Source organism: Artibeus jamaicensis, unplaced genomic scaffold (assembly GCF_021234435.1).
Source record: "Artibeus jamaicensis isolate MK-2021 breed Jamaican fruit bat unplaced genomic scaffold, CSHL_Jam_final contig_490, whole genome shotgun sequence".
Classification (NCBI taxonomy): Eukaryota; Metazoa; Chordata; class Mammalia; order Chiroptera; family Phyllostomidae; genus Artibeus; species Artibeus jamaicensis.
This window is the reverse complement of record NW_026521861.1, coordinates 2,438,576-2,458,967: the sequence shown is the minus strand read 5'-3', so window position 1 is coordinate 2,458,967 and position 20,392 is coordinate 2,438,576. Positions and strand designations below refer to the sequence as shown.

Here is a 20,392-nt window from a genome sequence, read left to right as displayed (position 1 = left end):
GCACTAGCTTCTACACTTCATCCATTGATCAAAATAGCTGTCAATCGAATCAAAGTTCCTCCCCTCGAAGACGCAAAACCAGAGGATCCAGCCAATGAAAAGTAGGAGGAAGCTGGGCCATCTTGAGTGCCGCAAAGCTGTGTAGAACTATAGCCAAGTCCGACCAGGGGGCGGGGCCACCTAGAGTGTGTAGAATTGAAAAGTCGAACTCGGATATAGCCATCTTGAGTGTGGCGGAAGCGCTAGATTCCCACGGTTTAGCAAAGAAAGAGAAAGAGTGTGGTGATTCTAAATGGTGCTAGCAAATTTTTTTGTTAGTTTTGCTTTTTTTAGAAGGTAACTGGGCGCCCCTAACGAACAAAACAATTGCAATCTAAAAATCTTTCGATGCCTTTTGTTTTGAAGCACAGCTCCCTCTCCTGGTCTCAAACTGCCCAAACAGTAGCTTAGGTCAACTTGAATTCTCTATGAGATAGTATCTTTACCTGAGGCACAGTGCTTTGTCACCCCAAGTTCCAAGGACAAAATTCTATTGACTCTACCTCAAAAATAGCTCTAAAATCCACCCTCATCGCTTCGATCCATGTTCTCATCATCTGACTAAATACAAATGGCCTCCTTTCACACACCACAGCAGGGATGCTCTACCACATGCGCGCGCCGTTTATTGTTTCATGGTTTTCCCTCTTAAAATGCTTCAGCTACCTACGGGATATATAGCCCAAACCTCTCCGTACCGTCCTCTCTATGTCCTGGTTCCTGCGTACTTCTCTTTGTCTCACCTGTCACCCGCACAGTCTGCTCACACTGAAATGAACACTTAAGAGATCTTCAAAGTGCTGTGCTGTATAGTACAATACACTTAACTTTATTTACACTTAAACATATAACTAATTCCCTATTTACAAACTCCTAGTTCCCTCCCCCTTGTTTCTTTCTCTAGAGATTCTCGTACAGTTTCCCCCACAGTGTATCTAATCTGTATCTGCCTGGCCGATCCCTCCTACTAAATTTGCAGCTTTTTGTACAGCACAACAAGTCTTATTCATTTTTTAAGAAATCCTGAAAACTGGGCTACTGGACAGGACAAACACTAAACCTTGCACAGCCTGGATTAGCACTTCCCACACCAAGATATTTTAGTAACTCTAACCAACTTTATTTTCATATCCCCCAGGAGCCAACTAAAAGAAAGCAGAGGCCTTACAAAATGCAGTTACGATGCAGTTCAAAAGAACAATTTTAAAAGTGCTTCTGAACTGCAGCCACTATATACGCCAAACTTTTTCCAAAAAGTAATTGTCTACGAAGAGAGGAGGAACGCCAGGAGGCTTTAGGAACTAAGAACGAAAGGGAAAAGTTGTTGATTTTTGAAAGAACATCAGTGTGAAACTGCCTCTGAGATCCGGTAAGATTTTTTTCCTATTTGCCTTTGGAAATGAGCAAAGCTGAAGCCAAATCTCCTCTCCTAAAAAAACTAGCTCACAGACACAGACCTTTCTGTTCAGACATCAGCTAAAATCCAATTGCAATGTTATAGCATGGATGAACTTTGAAAACAGTATGCTAAGTGAAAGAAGCCAGATACAGGCCACATACTATGTGGTTCTATTTACATGAAATGTCCAGAGTAAGCAAAACTACAGACAGAAAGTAGATTGGGGGTTGTGAGGGGCTGGGGCTGGGGGAAGAGGGGAGAGACTGCTAATGCACGGTTTCTTTTGGGGGTGATGGAAATGTTCTGGGATTACTGGTGATGGGTGCACAGCTTCATTGAATACACTACAGAGCATTAAATTGTGCACTTTAACAGGATGGGTTTACCGTACATGAATAATATCTTAATTTTAAAAAATGGGAGACGGGGCTTAGACTGCAGACAGTACTTTGACCACAGGTAGGAGGCCCTTTTTCATTAAAGCAGTTGTCCTTCAAGTGTGGTATGTAGGGAGACCACCAAAGTGTCCTTCGAGGGATGCTTGGATAAAAAAGGTGTGGTACATATATACAATGGAATACTATTCAGCCATAAGAAGAGGTGAAATTATTGCCCTTTTGGTCAACATAGATGGGTCTTGAGAATATCATGCTAAGTGAAATAAATCAGTCGGAAAAAGTTAAGAACCATAGGATTCACTCATATGTGGGATATAAAGTTAAAACTTCATGGACTCAGAGAGCAATGTGGTGGTTGCCGGAGAGAGCTGGGGCGGGGGAGGCCTAATATATGGAGATGAAGATGGTGTGACTTTAAGCAGTCGGCACAGTGCATATACGGATTTTTGTGCCATAGAAGTGTACACTTTAAACATGTATTATCCTATTAACCAGTGCCAGCCCAATAAATTTAATTAAAAGGAAAAAGTGTAGCACATAGAATCATTATCATTGGAAAATTACCAGAAATACAAAACCTCAGGCTCTGCCCCAGGCCTACATAACCAGGAATTCTGGGGAAGGGGCCTACAGTCTGTTTTAACTAGCTCTCCAGGTGGTCATGATGCATGTTTTTTTAGTTATTACTCCCGAGGAGGGGAAAATTTTCACATAAATGGCCAGAGAGTAAATTATTTTAGGTTTTGATGCTACATGCTCGTGAATTGGGTCTTGGTTACATAATGTTTTTTTTTCCTTTTTACAACCCTTTAAAAATGTAAAAAACATTCTTGCCCTGGACATGTGGCTCAGTTGGTTGGAGTGTCATCCTATATAGGTGTGCAACCAGAAGGTTGCAGGTTTGATCCCTAGTAGAGTCACGTACCTAGTCTGAGGGTTCAGTCCCCAGCCAGGGTCCCCACAGGAGGCAACCAATTGATGTTTCTCTCTCTCCCTTCTTTTCTCTTATCTCTAAAAGCCATAAAAAACATATCTGTGGGTGAGAAATTTTAAAAATGTAAAAATCATTCTTAGTTCCAAGGCAAGTAAAAACAGGTAGTGGGCCGACTTGGGCCCTTGAGCGATGGTCTGCCAACCCCTGCTCTGGGGAAACACGGCTTCCATCTGGGAGACCCCGGGGGTGTCCAGCAAAGACAGGTAGACTTCCCCTCCACCTGTAATGAGGGAAAGGAGCAAGGGCCTTGGCCTTAGCCTTGTAGGTTCCCCTTAAAGTTGACGCCCTCCTCCCTGCCAAGGCCCAAGTCAGTCCAGATCAGCTTTCCGTTCAGGCATTATTATTAACTCAGTCTGCAAAGTTTATTGTACTCTTTCAAGAAATTTATTCGATTCACAGTGGTATCCTTTGAATAGTCAGCAAAGTCTACCAGACATAATTCATATAGGCATCGACCCCAGGATGCCACAACTGTCCCCTGGGGAGCTTGAGAAATCACCTCCAGCAGCCAAGTCAGGAAGGGCAAGTGGCTGGGCTTCGCTGTGTCCTTTAAGGCTCTTTGGTCTTGGCTGATTTTCTCTTACAGGCATCCAAATAAAACTTCCCATTGCTGGTCAGTACACACCAGTCTTTCTTTGGTGTTTAACCTCATGGGCCGAGGAAGGGAGGCAGCCAGGAAATTATACCCATTACAATGTGTGGTTAATGCTTACATACATCCCTTTTACTCACAGTTAGGGGGATTATCTTTTAAACACAGAAGTAAAATCAGACATGATTTTAGAGCAGGAAAACAAAGTCGGCGCCAACAGACAGGGCTCAAAGCACCACCGAACTCCACTGCCTCACACGATGTCCTTTTTCAGCACTGAGAACTCCCAGGTGCCTGATAAACTCAAGGTTAGCAGCACCCCCAGAGGCCTTTCTGATTGGGGCAATGAGAATGGGGAAGAGTGGAGATGAGCCCCAAGGTGACGCAGGCCAGCCCCCCACTTCCTGCACAGCTGGAACTGCAGGGGCAGAGGGTCCACAGCTTCAGAGAAGGCGACGTGGGAGAGGGAGCGGGAGCTTCTCTTTGTCCCTGGGGCTCCGCCCCAGTCCTGGCTGGAAGCAGAATCCCAAACTTTTCCATTCAGTTTGTTGAGTGTCTCCCTCAGGTCCCAGCAACTTCTCCCTGAGGCGGACTCAGTTCCTGGTCTCCAGGGGATGGGAGTTATGGGGGGGGGGGGGGGGCAGGTAGAGATTTGGTCTTTCTCCCCTTATTCACTTTTATCCCCTGGGGCCCAATAAACCACATGTCTGAGTAGAAAGAAGCATGAGGGTCCTGGTGGCTAAGGAGGAGCTGGTGAATATGGGTGGAGACTGGTCCTTGATGGAGTGGGCATCTAGAGGCCCTTATTGAAGTAGACAGAAGGCATGAGTTCTCCATAGTTGGCCTTCATGGCTTCTCGGAGCTCGGGTTCCAGGTAGGAGGCTGGCAATTCACTGAGAAGAGAGAAGGGGTCATGAGTATGCCACCAGACAGCTGCAAATGACTCTTCAAATCCAACTCAAATGCCACCTCTAAGAAGCCCTTCCCGATTTTTCCATCAGAATTAGAAACAGCCTCTGTACACAAGACGCTGCTTTTACCTCTACTCAGGCCTGACTTCCTTCTCCCAGGCGCTCAACTTCCATCTTCTCCATAAGATTACAAGCACAGTGCTCAGAACACAGGAGATGCCTAACAGCTGACTACTGAGCTAAGAGTGAGGAAGGGGAGATTGGCATCTTCTCGGTATATGTTCAAGCTACCGCTGGTCTCCTAGAGTTAGTTCCTGCTCCCCTTCCATGACATGGAAGGGAACCGAAGAGGTTCAAGTCATCCACCCCCTGGCAAACGTGAGCCAGAAGTACCTGTCCCCGTGTTCAGGGGAGATTTCTGTCATAACCCAACCAGCAGGACACAGGCTCTTGTTGTTCCCCCTCCCTCTCTCTCCAAGGCAGCCCTTGGCCCTCTGGGAGGAGGCAATTCCTCCCCCTGGAGGTGTGTCCTGGTTTACCACGCATGCAGGGTTAAGAGGCCCGGAGTTTAGGCTGATAGGTACTTGTCCCTGGACAAACACTGCCCTTCCTCCCCTCCTCTCCTTTGGGACAGCAAGCAGGTCAGGGAGAGCAGGGACGGGACATTTGGTAAGACAAAGTAAGGAACGATACCATTTCTGTGGGAAGAGCCCGCATGCCACTGGCACCATGAAGACGAGGCTGGAAAAAAGGAGAAACCGAAGTGTTAGGGGCGTTTCCCCGCGGGCCCTCGCGCAGGCCCTTCCTGAGTCCCCTGAAGGATCGGGGAGGTGCCCACCCCGCTTGGCCTGCTCTCCCAGCTGGCCCCACGAAGCCGCCTCTTCCAACCCTTCTCCTGGCCTCTCGGTGCCAGGGTACTCATTCTAGCTTGGAACCAAATCAACCCACGTCCATTCCCCTCCTTATCCCCAAGGACCCCTGTTGTTCAAGCAATGAAGTCACCTGGACAGGCCAGCAGCAGCCCCAGAGACCACATTAACCGCCGACGGTGGAGAAAACAGTGAGGGGTGTGAACCCGAAGGCCCTACTCCTCTAGTCACCGAACCTCTGGCCAGTTAGAGAAGGGTAAAGGGGGGGTGGGGGGCTCCTCAGACTTCAGTGTGCACACAAATAACTCCAGGGACTAGTCAAAATGCAATGCTGATTCAGCGGGTCTGGGAAAGGGCTTGACAGTCCTGATTTCTAACAAGTTTTCAGCTGATGCAGGTCCAGAACCACATCTCACAGGATTTGGGAGTCCGACCTGGGTTCCTATCACAGCTGACACTTGAAGTTGCAGGAGCTGGGGTGCATGACTCCCTCTGAGCCCGCAGAGAAGGGACCAAAGTGCTGGCCTCACCGAGTTCCTTTGAGGATTCAGTGAGACAGCCTGTGCACTGCGCCCAGCCTGTATCAGGAACTGCCCACTGGGCGATCACTCAATTAGCAGAAGTAGAGCACGTCTGCCAAGGACCCATCTCAGCTCCAGCAACTATGAGCTATATACCCTTGGGCCGGTGCCTTCATCTCTCCAAGGCTTGGGTTCCTTTTTGTGAAAGATTTTATTTGCATGTGTGTGTGTATATGTATATACATACATATACACCATATATATTCCTGCATGTCCCTAAAGGAGAGAAGGGGTTCTGCTTGCTCTCTGCAGACCAGTACGAGTGAAATTATAGATGTGAAGCATGAGCACCACGGGCACATTCAGTAAATGTGAGCTGCTGTTGCCACCGTTGGCTCTGAGCCCCGTAAGGCATGATTCGTGGTGCGACGTGTCCCGTCAATGGCAGACACCTAAGAATGCTGCCACGACGCGTGGCTGGGACACCTGGCAGCCCCAGGCTACCTCAGCATTTTGTATCTTTGTTTATTTTAGCTACTTATTTATTTACCTTTGAGATATAATTGACATATGACAATGGACAAGTTTAAGATGCACAACCTGTTGATTTGATACATTTATATATTGCAATGTGATTTCTTTAGGGTCAGCTAACACCTCTATCATGTCACACAATTATCACTTCTTTTTCCTTAGGGTTGTCCGGAGTCCCTTCTCCTGACTGAAGGTCCGAGGGAAGACCCTGGGACAGGAGGGTGCCCGAGCACCCCACTTTCCACACGGATGCCAGCATGGAGCCTGGCTAGCCTGGCTCCCTCCAAAAAAGGTGAGGCGAGAGCGCTCCAGATGGACCACAGGTGTTCCGAGCTCGGGCACGTTGGAAGCCAGGTGAAGGAGCACATGTTCTGCAGCCCGGTGACACAAGAAGACAGACCTCGGGTACCCGGCCACCACAGAACCCAGACCGAGAAAACACATTCATTACTCACAAGCACCCACACAGCATAACCTGCAATGGCGCGTGCAGGACCTTGACTTTCTGCACAAAAACACAAACAAATGAAAGAAAAACCCACATGGGACTTAGCTACCTTACGGTGAACCCCGTGCCTGCCCCGCCCACCACCGGTCAGTCAGCTGGAAACCCACAAGCCCGAAGCTGCCAGCCCCGGAGGAAAAGGGAGGGGGCTCTGCTTGTTCTCTGCAGACACAGCCAAGCAGCCGGCTCTGGCGCCTAAAGCGGACAGCCAGTGGGGCGGGGATGAACCCTGGTTTCAGTGAGAGGAAGGCTGGTCGCTAGAGGGACAGGTGTCCCTCCCCGAAACAGGTGTGGCTGGGGAACTGGGGGCAGAGAAGAGGCAAAAGGGACCCCCACTCACCTGCATGAAACGCAGTTTCTCCAGCCTTTCCATGATGACTGGCAGCAAGACTGAAAGAAGCCAGGGAGAAGCCAGACCTGTAGGGCCCTCCCTCAGACCCCCCTCCACAGTCAGCTCGGGGCTGAGGGATGCCCCTCCTCCCAGCAGTGTCGGAAAAGGCTTTTCATTTGGGAGAAGAATGAAGGCTGCAGGCATGGCCACTCCGACTCGTCCCCCAAGTTCCAGCTGAAGAGCTTCCTAGAGCACATCTGCAGTAACAGGACAGGTACCCCAGGCCCAAAGTGTCCTTCTCAAAACTGACCACTACCTTCGAAGGCTCATGGAAGCAGACTGTTACCCTATTCTGAACGTGCTCCTGCTGGAAGTACAACCAGGACCGGGGACTTACTTTCTCTACCACCGTCTCCCCAGCACCCCACAATGCGTCCAGCATGTTGAAGGTACTTAAGGAATACATGTTAAATGAAAAGAACGTAAAATGTCAGATTAACAGACATTCCAGGAACCACAGTGTGGTTCTCCTGTGGCTTTTGGCACTCAAACCAGGACAAGAAGCACGGCAATAGGGGCTGGGGTCCCACCTCCCACCCAAAAGCTGGGTGTGGCTGTGGCCTCCATCACGTGTTCCAGGGGCCCCAGGAGGGGAAGGCTTCCCCATCTTACTCATGCCAGGGGCCGCCATGGTGATCCGAGAAATAACCACTTGGGTGATGCCTATGGCTGCAGCTCTCTGAAGGCAGAAAAGAGTAAGTTGTCAGGAATGACCTTAACCAGTATCCAGGGCTGGGTCAGGGTCAAGGTCAGGGTCAGGGTCATAGCCAAATCTGAGCTGGTATAGGGAAGGGATGGACCTGTCAGGGGCTGAGTGACTTCACCCAATCCTCATCCACCCAGCCAGACTTTTATGGCTTCAGGACCAGAAGTGATAAAGGACATGAGGAATGTCCTAAACAGAGACACGCAGGGAAAACTGAGGGGAGTGAGAGTGGAGTCAGGGAGATTCTGTAACGGAGCCCAGGCCTGCTCTGACCACTAAGGATGGGACAGGGTATGAAAGGAAGTTCCCTCCTCCCACCCAAAGGGAGGCCTCTGCTCACCCGGGAATGACCAATCTCATTGTGATTCCTGTCCTTCACGCAGATGCCCTGGATGAGTTCCCTAAACACAGACAGGAGTTGCTAGACTGGGGAAAGGGGTACTGGGAACGGGTCAGCAATGTGGTGCGCTAGGGGGCCACGCCCAGGGCACTCAAGCTCTGGGAAGCCACCTTGTGCAGCCTGGCCATGTGACTCTCCTGCACTCTGGTGAGTGGTATTTCTGAAGTGATCTAGCACTGTGGTTAAGAGAGCCAGTCCAGAGCCCAGACTGCCTAGGCTGAACCCTGAAACCGTAGAGGAAAAGTCTGATCATGAGCAACTTCCATAATCCTTCTAAAGATTCAGTTATCCGCAGCGGCAGAATGAGGACAATTGTGGCAGCCACTTTATAGGATGTGGGCAAGGAGAAAACAGGATAATGCCTGCAAACTGCTTAGTCCAGTGCCAGACACAAAGTGACTGCACCACAAGCAACTGCTACCCTGGCTATTATTCTCGGGCCAGTTCTTGAGAGCACTCAACCCAAAACCAGGTACGGGGCTGGGACTTACTCATTTGATGGGGAGGAACAACTGGATGGGGGAGGGAGAGAGAAGAGGAGCAATGTGTACGCACGACTATTGTGGGAGTGTGTGCTCTTTCAGCAAGGGCAAGTGTGGTGAGTTTCCCTTTACTGGTAGTTCCAAGAAATGTTGCTTGTAGGAACTGGTGATGATGACGAAGGCGATGATGACAGCACCGATAAAAACTAACACTCTACATTTGTTGTGTTCTAGGTGCTATTTTGAGGGCTTTACACATATTGCATCATTCATTCACTTTCGTAACAGAGGAACATCTGTGCCTGCTCTAGTCAAGAAATAAAAACGGGCCCTGGCTGGTGTAGCTCAGTGGACTGAGCACAGGCCTGTGAACTGAAGGATCGCAGTTCGATTCCCAGTCAGGGCACATGCCTGGGTTGCAGGCCAATTCCCAGCGGGGGATACATGAGAGGCAACCACACATTGATACTTCTCTCCTTCTCTCCTTCCCTTCCCCTCTAAAGATAAATGAATAAAATCTTTTTTAAAAAAGAAGAAATAAAAATGGTGAGACACAACGGGTTTCTTCGTTCGCCTCCCCTGCTGCGAAGCTTAGAACTGGGTGCCTGGGAAGCATCTACGTACTCCTCTGGCTTCCTTCAAAGCTTCTGGGCTCTGTTCTGTCTTTGGACACACCTCACTCTGCCACATTTCATTCTGTAAGCCATCCCCAGGGCTTTGGAAGTAGCAGAGTTCACAACTTAAATACAGTTGCAGTTGAAAGGACATGATCGACTATAAAACTCCACAGAGTTGCCCTATCCCCACATCCCACACCAACCAAAAGATGACTGCCACACACAGATGAAACCTAAGTTACCTGTCACTCCTGCGGCCATCATTGTTGGAGCAATCTTCAGGGACCCTTCAGAAGCACAACCCAGATGCCCACCACCCCACCCCAGCCCAAGAAGCCACCCACTGCTTTGGTTTCTTGCCTTGGTTTCCCTGCTGACCTCGTGGCTTGTAGGGAGGAAAAAGGATCCCTGTACTCACTGCTGTCGCATCATTGGGATGTTGACACAGTTAGCAGCAGCCACAGCAGCAAAGGGCACCCAGCGGCCCACCAGGGGTGGAGCTTTCTGTTGGGGGAAGGAAACAAGGGGAGTTGTTCAGGCTTACTGCAAGATGGGAGTGGAGGGACTTACGGACTATAAATCAAGAATCAGACCTCACTACTGCCACACATCCAGACATTCATCTAGGAACCCAAACATCCTTAAAGGTTCCAGAAAGACCAACCTGGGGACAGCTCTGCTGTACTTCCCAGCACTTGACTGGGCTCCCATAATAACCCAATTTACCCAGACTGGGAAAATGCCTAGTGCTCCCATGGACTTTGCTGCCCCCTAGTGGTCACCATGCCCACAGCAGCCCCAGACAGTACCTTTGTCAACATGTTCATGCCCACAGCAGTGGCCACCGCCGTGGATGTGGCTGTGATGTAGGAAAGGGCCATCTGCCTAGTGGAGGAGAGAGATGCGTGGGAGTGGAGAGCCCCTCTTGCTGAGGGAAATAGCGTGGCCTGAGTGAGAAAGTCTGGAAACGAGGCTTCCTGCCTGTGAAGCTCCCATGATCTGTCCCTGGTATCATCTTGTGACCTCCCCCAACCTCTAGAAGCTCCACCCTCCGGGCCTCCCTTCTGTACTTGAAATGTGCATGCCGAGCTTTTTCCCTGCTTCGGAACCTCTGAAGGCTGCTGCTCCCTACCCAGGGTAGTCTTCCCTGGACTACGGTCCCTGGGCTCCTTCGTAGCCAAGTCCTTATCCTTCAGACTCAGCTGAAATGTCAGCTCTCCAAGAAGGGCATCGTGGAGCCTCCTGTCTGCACAGACACCTCTCTGCGCTGTTCCCTCTTGTCACCTGTGTTTCTCCTTAATGGCAGCAATCACATCTGAAATTACTGTGCTTTTTTTCTTAGAAGATCTTAAATTCCACAAGTGGGGGGACCACATATGTCTCACTCAAATGTATCCCTAGCACCTATGCCTGGCCCAAAATTCACACTCCAGGAGTATTTGTAGAATTAATGTAGAAGAAACATCTTTAGGATGAACACATTTTGAATTGGTCTGGGAAGTCAATACTTGCAGTCAGCATAAGAAAACACTTCCAGACCCTGAAGAGGGAGACTTGATCCAGTGCAAAGCCCACCCAGGGAGGTCTGAGAGCCTGAGAACCCTTGAGAAGGGCTGTTGCCCTGGAGGCAAAAGGACAGCCACCTCCTCCGCACATGTGGATGGCCTGGGGCTCAGGTCCCCTACCTGAGTGACGTGGGGGAAGCTGCATTTCTGTTGGTGTAGTTGACTAAAGCATTGAAGGACTGGTTCACCCACTGCCAGAAGATGACCGCTGGCATCGTTCTACCAGTAAGGAGAGGAGAGGAGAAGGGAAGTGAGTACACACAAGTCCAACCATGGTACCCACTGTTCCCCAAACTGTTCCCATGTGTTATGCACCTGGGCTTTTGCACAGCCTCACCCCTTTGCCTGGAACACAAACACACACACACACAGACACACTCACTCCGTTCCATAAATGGCTAGATCCTGCCCTGTTGAGAGATCGCTTCCTCCTTGGAACCTTTCTGACCCTTCCCCTGCCCTTCTGGAGACAAGGTCAGTCCACGCTCCCTGCTCCTGCAACCCCATGTTGTCTTCAGCCTACTGGACTGTAACTGTTTACTTCCTAGTCTCTTCAACAGGATTGGGAGCTATTTGAGGAGAGTACTAAAGTCTTTTTTTTTTTTTTTTTTTTTTTAGAGAAGGGGAGGGAGGGAGAAAGGGAGAGAAACATCAACTAGTTGCCTTCTGCACACACCCAGACCTGGGATCAAGCCCACAACCCAGGCATGTGCCCTGACTGGGAATCAAACTGGCGACCTTTCAGTTTGCAGGATGAGACACAACTGAGCCGCGCCAGCTAGGGAGGGACTAAAGTCTTTATATTCCTAAAAGCTGGGGCCCCAAGCCTGGCCCAAGTGAATGAATGCTTGGTGGGGAGAGAGGACAGAAGGAAGAGCGGAAAGGGCAGGAGTCATGTATCCAGCAGCTTGAAATTTTATTCTCTCCCCAGCTGAGCTAAAAGGGTCTTTCTATTTCTTTTCCTGGGAGATTACATTACAGAAATACATTAAATTCATTGTTGAATATAAGCACTTTTTAAAGAGGAAACTGAGACAGTTTACTCCCTGTGCATTCTAGAGAGGCCTGCCTCAGTTAAAATTTAGCTAACAGTACTTCCTGACCGTATGAACTTTGACAGCTTATATAATCTCTCCAGACTCTCAGTTCTTCATCTGTAAAATGGAGATAATAGTACCTGTCTGTAGGATTGTTGGGAAAATTAAATAAGGTAACACCTGCAAAGAATGTAGCACAGTGCCTAGCATCCAACAAGTTTCAATAAAGATGGCTATTAATACTATCATATTGCTTGCTGCCCGGCAGACCGGAGCAGCTATGCCTCCCAATGCCTTAGTCCCGGGCCCCACCGGTAGAACTGGAGCATGAAGCCCGTGATGATCATGCCGCCCGGAACCTGGAAGGACATCCGCCCAATGACGTTCATCTTCTCCCCGGTGTCAGGGTGGAAGGCCGAGTCGTACAGCTTCTTGGCATACAGCAGCTGCTCCACGTGGGTGCCTGGGGGCACGGCCCCCATCCTATCACCCCAGGACAACAGGCAGAGTTAGCTCCCTGTCCCCCCAGCCAAGTCATGCAACTCTAATTTCTCCCTCCTTCCTGAGATCTCCGCCTATGTCCTCACCTTCAGTTTCCACCTCCTCCCTAGGGAACTCATCACTATCACCCCAGGGCCTCCAGCCCCCTCCCCTAACTGCTCACCTGCTCTTCTCCACCATCACCTTGGCCCAGTCCAGCTCCTGCTCTGACACCAGGACAGTGCGTGGGTCTGTGATATTGAAGAAGTGCTTCACCCGCCCCAGGAAAGTGTGCTGGTCCCAACGAGGGGCATCGATGTTAAAGCCAGACAGGTCAGCATCCATCTTGCTCACACACGAAACTGTGGACTTAAGGAATGCAGGAAAAATGAGGACGGTCCCCCAATCAAAGCTTGCCCCCAGGCCCTGAGCACCTCCCACTGTGGTAGGTGGCCTGCTTTCACCAGCCACTGCTGTCACCTAGCTCAGTTTGGGAAAGCCTCAGTGACTGTCATCAGACTCAGCAACTGGGTACTGGCCTGTGTTTCCTGAGTGCCAACTGGGGGCCCGCCCTGTGTTTGATTAGGAGGGAGGGAGACTGGGACAGGGGACAACACAGTGCCTGTCCTTGGGGAGCTGAGACTGACTGGGGAACAAGAGCCCACCAGTGGGACAGTACACAGTACGTACAGCAACGGTGACACAGGAGATGAGCGGTGAGACAGTATATAATTGTTGGGAACTGCCTTGTCTGATTTCAGGAGCTGTAACCCCCCATGGCTAAGGCTGAGTGAGCAACCTTTGGACCATAAGCCACTAAGGAGACAAAGCTTATCTCCCTGGCAGGAGCACTGCTTCTGCTCCTTTTCCCATAGCTGGCCCCCAGTGTTTAATCAATTAGCCAATGACAGGTAAGATTCCCCAAGGTGGGGACAACCTAAGACAGGCATGATCACGTGGAGGCCCCAGGGAAGGACTTGGGGGGCTATGGAGAAAGGGGATGATGGACCCTCGCCCCTCGGCTTTGATGAAGCCTGAGTCCTCAGTCTGTCTTTGAGAAGTTTCTGAGATTTCCTTGGCTATCTGCCTCCCCTGCCTGACTTAAGCCTGAAACAAGGAAAGAGGGCGGTGCAGCCCTGTGCTGGAAAGGGCGGGCTCCCTGGGTGATCAGGCCTGAGAAAGGATATGTAAAATCCTGTGAAGTCTGCTTTGCTAAGAATGCTCTTAGTTAAATGATAAAGGCTCAAGCAGGAAATGGGTTTGTTTTCCAAAGTTTTGTAGCCTTTTAGCTGGTAGACCCTGACTCAGAAGAAGCCCTAATAGTTCTTTGTCTGCTACCTACTGTTTGATCCTTACTGCCTGATAATGATTAATGAGCTGTACCTGTATTCCTGCACAAATTAAACCCAATAAAAGCCTGTCTAGGCAAGGGTAAGCGTGCTCTCCCCTTGAGAGGGTGGCCAGGCTATTCCTAGGTGCTCCCTACTTGAGGGAGTAGCCGTGCCGTCCCTTTTCCTCCACAGGACTGGGTAGTCTGTGTGAATTTGTCTCATGTCTCATCCATGACACGAAGGGCACTGCGGCCGGTGCACACATCATACAATATGTGCAGCAACAGTGATACAGGAGACCAGCAGAAGCAGAGGGGGAGAGGCAGGGGAACCCAGTACTCAAAGGGGGCTTCCCGAGAGGGCTGGCATGTGAGCAAGGCCACAGAAGATGGAATAGCTTCATCTGAAGGAGGAAGAAGGCCTGAGATCACATTAAATGTAGAAGCAATCACAGATAAAGGTGAAAATCAACACGGTGTGACCACTTTCATCATTTCAGGGTCTGTGTGTGCGGTGCATCCCTGCCCTGTGGGAGATTCCCAGCACGGCTGTGAGTGAGGCACCTTACCCGCCTTCACGGAATTTCTGAATAGGAGGTAAACAAATAAATCCACAGGGACAGCAGAGTAAACGATGCTGCTGACAGTCACTGGGAGCAGTGGGAAGTCAGAGAAGAGGCATCTAAAACTGAAGTGACCATATCTCCCAGTTTGCCCAGGACTGCTGGCAGGGGGTAATTATTAACAGCACCCGCTTTCAATAATTCTCAAGTGTCCCAACTGGATGAGCAATTATATGGTCACCGTATCTAAAGTAGATGAGGGAGTCTGAACACACTTTACTAGTACAAGAAACAAACAATGTTTTGAAGGAGGCGTAGAAGTCAGACAGATGGAAGAGCAGTCCAGACAAAAAGAAGAGCCAGCCCAAAAGTGTGTGCAGTGTGTGGGGATGGTGAGATCCGCTCACACTGACTGAGCTCCTGCTCTACACTAGACCCTTTGCTCAGTGCTTGACATGCACTAGGCCCATCTTCGCCATAACTCTGTGCGATAGAACCCCATTTTATGGATGAGAAAACCAAGGCACAGATAAGTATTCAATAACTTTACCAAGCCACATAAGCATTAGCCAGCAGCAGAGCCAGGATTTTAACTCAGCTTGAGTTACTTTGGAACTCTCCTCCATAGCTGGGTTCTGGAATCCGTGTCTTGAAACACTAAGGCAGGTCTGACATGTAAAGGAGCTTGGACACCATCACTCCTGTTCTCACAATAAGAAAAAAGCTGAACGAACTAAAAATCAATACTTCTTCTTAGACCCGTTATAGAATTGAGGTCAAAGGGCAAACCACTGCCCCCAAACCTGAAGAGACAGGCCGGTACAGAGAAACACAGCTCACCGGAGTGGAAGCCCACTGATGGGGCACCTACCCTTGCAACACACGAGCTATAATCGACTAATTGCTAGAAGCTCAGTGTGGACAAGTGGGGACTCAATCTTGGGTGGGGTGAGCACCTTTGTGAGTTTTACATCCACAAGATCTCAAGGGGAAGATCAGGAAAAGATCCCCTAGTGCTTCTTGCAGGGAGATGGGAAAAATGGCCATTTTATTTTAAAGCACACCCAGGGCCCTCTGTTCTTAACGAGGCCTGCCCTCAAAGGGAACTGTTTTACCAGAACCTAAGTGACAGGAGACAAGGGAAATACCCAACTCCAGCCCCTTCCAGCCTTTCTGTCTCACTGAAGGGGAGTGAGGGGAGATTGCAAAGCACTTGTGAACCTTTACCAGGGCTGCAGGCTCCCTCAAACACTGCGCCCTAGTCTTAGGCCTGTACAACTGCAAGTCTCAGATCTTACTGAAGAAGTCTCTAGAAACCCAAAGACAACAGTGGAGACAAAAACAAGGACACCAAAGGAAATTTTGGCCTGAACACCCACGGATTCAGGACATAGGAAACACACACAGCCTAACTCTTGGCCAGATACACATTATCTGACTTTCAACAACAACAGAAAAACTACAATGCAAAGCATACTAAAAGGCAAAAACACAGTCTGTAGAAACTGAGCAAACATCAGAACCAGATGACAAGAGAGTTGGGGATTATCAGACTGGAACTTCAAAGAATTATAATTAATACACTAAGGATTCTAATAGGAAAGTGGACAACATGCAAGAACAGATGGATACTGTAAGCAGAGAAATGGAAACTCAAAGAACCAAAAAGACATGTTAGAAGTCAAAAATACTATAACAGAGATGAAGAATGCCTTTGATGTAGACTAGACATGGATGAGGAAAGAATCAGTGATGTAGAATCAGTAAAGCGTCAGTAGAAAATTTCCAAGCTGAAAATTAAAAAGAAAAAAGAATTTATGCCCTGGCTGGTGTGGCTAAGTGGACTGAGCACTGGCCTGCAAACCAGTGTCGCGCCAGTTCAATTCCCAGTCAGGACACATGCCTGAGTTTCGGGCCAGGTCTCCAGTAGGGGGCGTGTGAGAGGCAACCACACATTGATGTTTCTCTCCCTCTTTTTCTCCCTCCCTTCCCATCTCCAAAAATAAATAAATAAAAACTAAAAAAAAGAAGAACAAGATAGCCAAGAACCTTGAGACAATTACAAAAGTTGTGATATATAAATAATGGGAATACCAGAAGGAGAAGAGAGAAAGGAAAAGAAAAAATATTTGAAGAAGTAATAACTAAAAATTTTCCAAAATTAATGACAGACACCAAATCACAGATCCAGGATGCTCGTAGAACACCAAGTAAGATAAATACCAGAAAATCTACATCTAGGTATATTAGACTCAAAATACAGAAAATCAAGATCAAAGATAAGAATTGCATCACACTTCTCTTCAGAAAATATGCAAGAGTTAGACTGAAATATTTATGAAGTGTTGAAAGAAAAAAAAACCCATGAACCTAGAATTCTGTATTTAGCAAAATAAGCCTTTAAAAATAAAGGAGAAATAGGACTTCCGCCAAGATGGAGGCATAGGTGGATACGCAGTGCTTTCTCATACAACCAAGTTTAGAGACAACTAAATATTAGCAACAGAAAACACAGCCAGAACACAGAAAATTGAACTTTTCGGAAGTCTGATAACAACAAATTCTTCAGCCTGACCAGTAAGGGGCAAAACCAGCAGCTGGCGGAGAGGGGTAGCACAGGAAAACTCGGTCAGACGGACTCAAGCATGCGGAATCCAGGCGCAGGGTTGGACCTAGTGAGCGACCCAGCCAGCGACCGTGGGGGGAGACAGCGGGGGAGACAGTGGGGGAGCGGTGCTGCGTGTTGACTGTGGTCGCGCATTCGTGCACGGATAGACAAGCGAGGGAGTGGGCGATTGGACGGGACCCAGCGGGTCCCCACGGCGAGCAGCAGCGGAAGGCGCCACCATTTCCCCACTCTGACCCCACCTCCACATATAGCGTCATAACCCAGCAACTCTGAATGGCCCGACCCTGGTGAACCACCTAAGGCTCTGCTCCTCACCCAGCAGCCGGAAACAGCAAAGGGGGCCGCCATTTCCCACTCTGACCACGCCCCCACATATAGCGTCACAACCCAGCAACCTGGGAGTCCAAAGCTCCACTCCTCATACTTAACGGGCACGAACAGACCAAAAATGGCTCAAGAAGATCTCAAAGCCCCAGAGCCTATAAATCTAAGCGATGAAGAAATAGCAAAACTCTCAGACGCACAGTTTAAAACAATGGTGATCAGGATCCTCACAGAACTGGTTGATTATAGCCACAAATTAGAGAAACATATGAAGGCAAAACTAATTGAAATGAATGGAATTGCACAGGAAACCAATAGCGATGAAAAGGAAACTGGGACTCAAATCAATGGAGTGGACCAGAAGAAAGCAAATAATGGCCAAAAAGAAAAGAGTCAAGAAGCAAGAATTCAAAGAAATGAGGAGAGTCTTAGGAACCTCCAGGACATCTTTAAACGCACCAACATCCGAATTATAGGGGTACCAGAAGGGGGAAAGGAACAGCCACCAATGGAAAACTTATTTGAACAAATAATAAAGGAGAATTTCCCCAATCTGGCAAAGGAAATAGACTTCCAGGAAATCCAGGAAGCTCAGAGAGTCCCAAAGAAGTTGGACCCAAAAAGAAACACACCAAGGCACATCATAATTACATTAGCCAAGATAAAAATGAAGGAGAGAATCCTAGAAGCAGCAAGAGATAAGGGGACAGTCACCTACAAAGGAGTCCCCATCAGACTGTCAGCAGATTTCTCAAAAGAGATCTTACAGGCAAGAAGGGGCTGGAAAGAGGTATTCCAAGTCATGAAATCCAAAGACCTACAACCAAGACTGCTCTATCCAGCAAAACTTTCATTTAGAATGGAAGGACAGATAAGGTGCTTCTCAGATAAGATCAAATTCAAGGAGTTCATCATCACCAAGCCCTTATTATATGAAATGTTAAAGGGACTTACCTAAGAAAAAGAAGTTAAAAAAACATGAACAGTGAAAGGACAGCAAACTCACAGTTATTAACAACCACACCTAAAACAAAAGCAAACTAAAAGGACAGCTAGATCAGGAGTGGAAACATAGAAATGAAGTTCTCAAGGAGGGTTAGCAACAGGGGAGTGGGAGGAGGAGAAGGAGGGAGAAGGTACAGAAAATAAGTAGCATAGACAGTAGACAGAAAATAGATGGGGGGCAAGAATAGTATGGGAAATATAGAATCTAAAGAACTTGAGACACATAGTCATAAACTAAAGGGGGGTAATGGTGGGGACGGGGGGTAGGGTGGAGGGAAATGAAGGGGGGAATAGAACAACCATAATGGCATAATCGATAAAATAATAAAGGAGAAATAAAGACTTTCTCAAACAAAGTTGAAAGAATTTGGAATTTGTTACCAAGAAACTTGACTTGCAAGATGTTAAAAGAATTTCTTCAGAGAGAAAAATATGATATATGTCATAAACTCTGGCCTGGGTAGTGTCAGAGAAGAAATAAATGAAGGTAAAATAAAGTCTTTATTTTGAATTAAAATTGTTTGTTTGTTTATTTAGAGAGGGGAAGAGTGGAAGAAAGGGAGGAAAACAAACATAGATCAGTTGCCTCTCCCACACCCCCAACTGGGGACTGGTCTGCAACCCAGGCATGTGACCCCACTGGGAATCTAACCAGTGACCTTTTGGTTTGCAGGCTGGTACTCAATCCACTGAGCCAGAGCTATTTTTCTTACTCTAATTGTTAACAGTTAACAAATAACAGTTTGTTCGAAATAACAGTAACAACAATGTATACTAGTTATTATAGCTGTAGATAAGTGAAATGAATGAGTAACAGCACTGACATAATGCATGGGTGGGAGGAACCGCAAATGCGCTATGGAAGGTACCTGCACTGCCAGTGAAGTGGTACAGTGTTACTTGAAAGTGAGCTTGGATTAGTTATAAACGTATATTGCAAACGTTAGGGCAACCCCTAAAAATTTTTCAAAAGAAGTATAATTGATGTGCTAAGAGAGGAGAGAAAGTGGAGTCATAGAAAAAGCTAAGGCTTTGGAACTTTTCCCTAAAAATTTCAGGAAGCCATTAAAAGATTTTAAGAAGAGTTACAAGATCAGATGCTTGGTTTTATAAAGAACGGTCTGGGAAATCATAGGAGATAAGCACGTGGTGGCAGCACCTCACAGGAGGCAGAGACACCTGTTGGTTAATAAGTGGACAAAAAGCCCAGTGAGGAAGAAGGCCGGGCCTCCTGAACATTCTGTGTGCCGCTGTGTCTCCATAGTCTAGAATAGGACATGGCCCCTTGTGATCTCCTCTTCCAGTCTTCTGCAGGGAGGGAGGGTGGAGATAGCACCACTTCCCAACTCACCCCAAATCCCTCTCATTCTTACTTTCGTGAAGTGCCAGCCCATTTCTTGCCTCCTTGGGGACTGCAGAAGCCGTACCTCCGGTCCTATGTAATTTAGCAAATCGGGACCATCCCAAAATGCCTTTTCACCCGCCATGTCAGTTCACCCCAGGGCTCTGGGCCAGTCCCTGGGCTGCTTTTCACCTCCGACAGGCAGTCTCCCACCACTCGGACTCCTCCATTATGTACTTCAACAACTGGCGTGCAGAGATGGGTGCACAACCCACACGCCCCCGTTCCTCACACTGACAGACGAAGGCGCTGAGGACCATAAGGAAGAGGTCCAGGGGCAGACCCTGGGCAAGGCTCTTCCCACGCGGCTTCAGCAGATGGAAGCCCCACGCGCGCTGCAGCCCAGCTTGGGCAAAGTCAGGACAGAAATGCAAGTTCCCTCCCAGGATGTAAGGACTGGAGGTAGATGTACCGAGCGGCTGCCTCCCCAGACCACTTACCTGGTCCCGGGAAGAACGCTCAGAGACAAATGTCTGCAGATGCAGCCCACCCTTGAAGCCTTGCGGGGATACAACTAGGAACTCCTCCCGGGAAGCTCCGTCGCCCCGCCTTCACGCCCCTCCGTTTCGACCAATCCTGGGCCCGGAGGCGTGTAGGCCAAGTGGGCGAGTTGTCAAGATTCCAGGGTTTCTACCAGCTCGTGGCCACCTCCAGCCGCTCTAGCCGCCCGCCGGAGCAGTGAGCGAGCACCTTGACGCG

At 48.7% G+C, this 20,392-nt stretch overlaps 1 protein-coding gene and 1 long non-coding RNA gene across 2 annotated transcripts; one reads left to right on the top strand and one right to left on the bottom strand.

Moving 5' to 3' along the window:
* The first annotated feature begins 1 nt into the window (after position 1).
* On the top strand, positions 2–7,944 carry LOC128627936 (uncharacterized). The gene is made up of 3 exons (XR_008392237.1): positions 2–101; positions 1,178–1,408; positions 6,420–7,944. It is a non-coding gene; the product is annotated as an uncharacterized LOC128627936 (long non-coding RNA).
* SFXN2 (sideroflexin 2) lies at positions 3,186–20,381 on the bottom strand. Its single transcript, XM_037159379.2, has 12 exons — positions 20,134–20,381; positions 12,625–12,809; positions 12,273–12,443; positions 11,044–11,142; positions 10,168–10,243; positions 9,777–9,862; positions 8,200–8,260; positions 7,766–7,832; positions 7,103–7,152; positions 6,713–6,762; positions 5,027–5,074; positions 3,186–4,315 (listed from the first exon to the last, which is right to left on the bottom strand). Exons 2-12 carry the CDS (start codon positions 12,783–12,785, stop codon positions 4,216–4,218), a joined length of 969 nt encoding a protein of 322 aa, XP_037015274.2. The 5' UTR covers positions 12,786–12,809; positions 20,134–20,381; the 3' UTR covers positions 3,186–4,215.
* Between the last annotated feature and the right edge of the window lie 11 nt (positions 20,382–20,392).

What these genes read in the sequence shown, in the direction of transcription:
- SFXN2 (XM_037159379.2), bottom strand. Translation starts at nt 12,785, where the DNA reads ATGGATGCTGACCTGTCTGGCTTTAACATCGATGCCCCTCGTTGGGAC. An exon ending in ATCCCAATGATGCGACAGCA is followed by an intron (nt 8,261 to 9,776) that starts GTGAGTACAGGG and finishes GTCTGTGTTTAG; the next exon opens with GGAACTCATCCAGGGCATCT. An exon ending in AGAAACTGCGTTTCATGCAG is followed by an intron (nt 6,763 to 7,102) that starts GTGAGTGGGGGT and finishes GTTTTTGTGCAG; the next exon opens with AAAGTCAAGGTCCTGCACGC.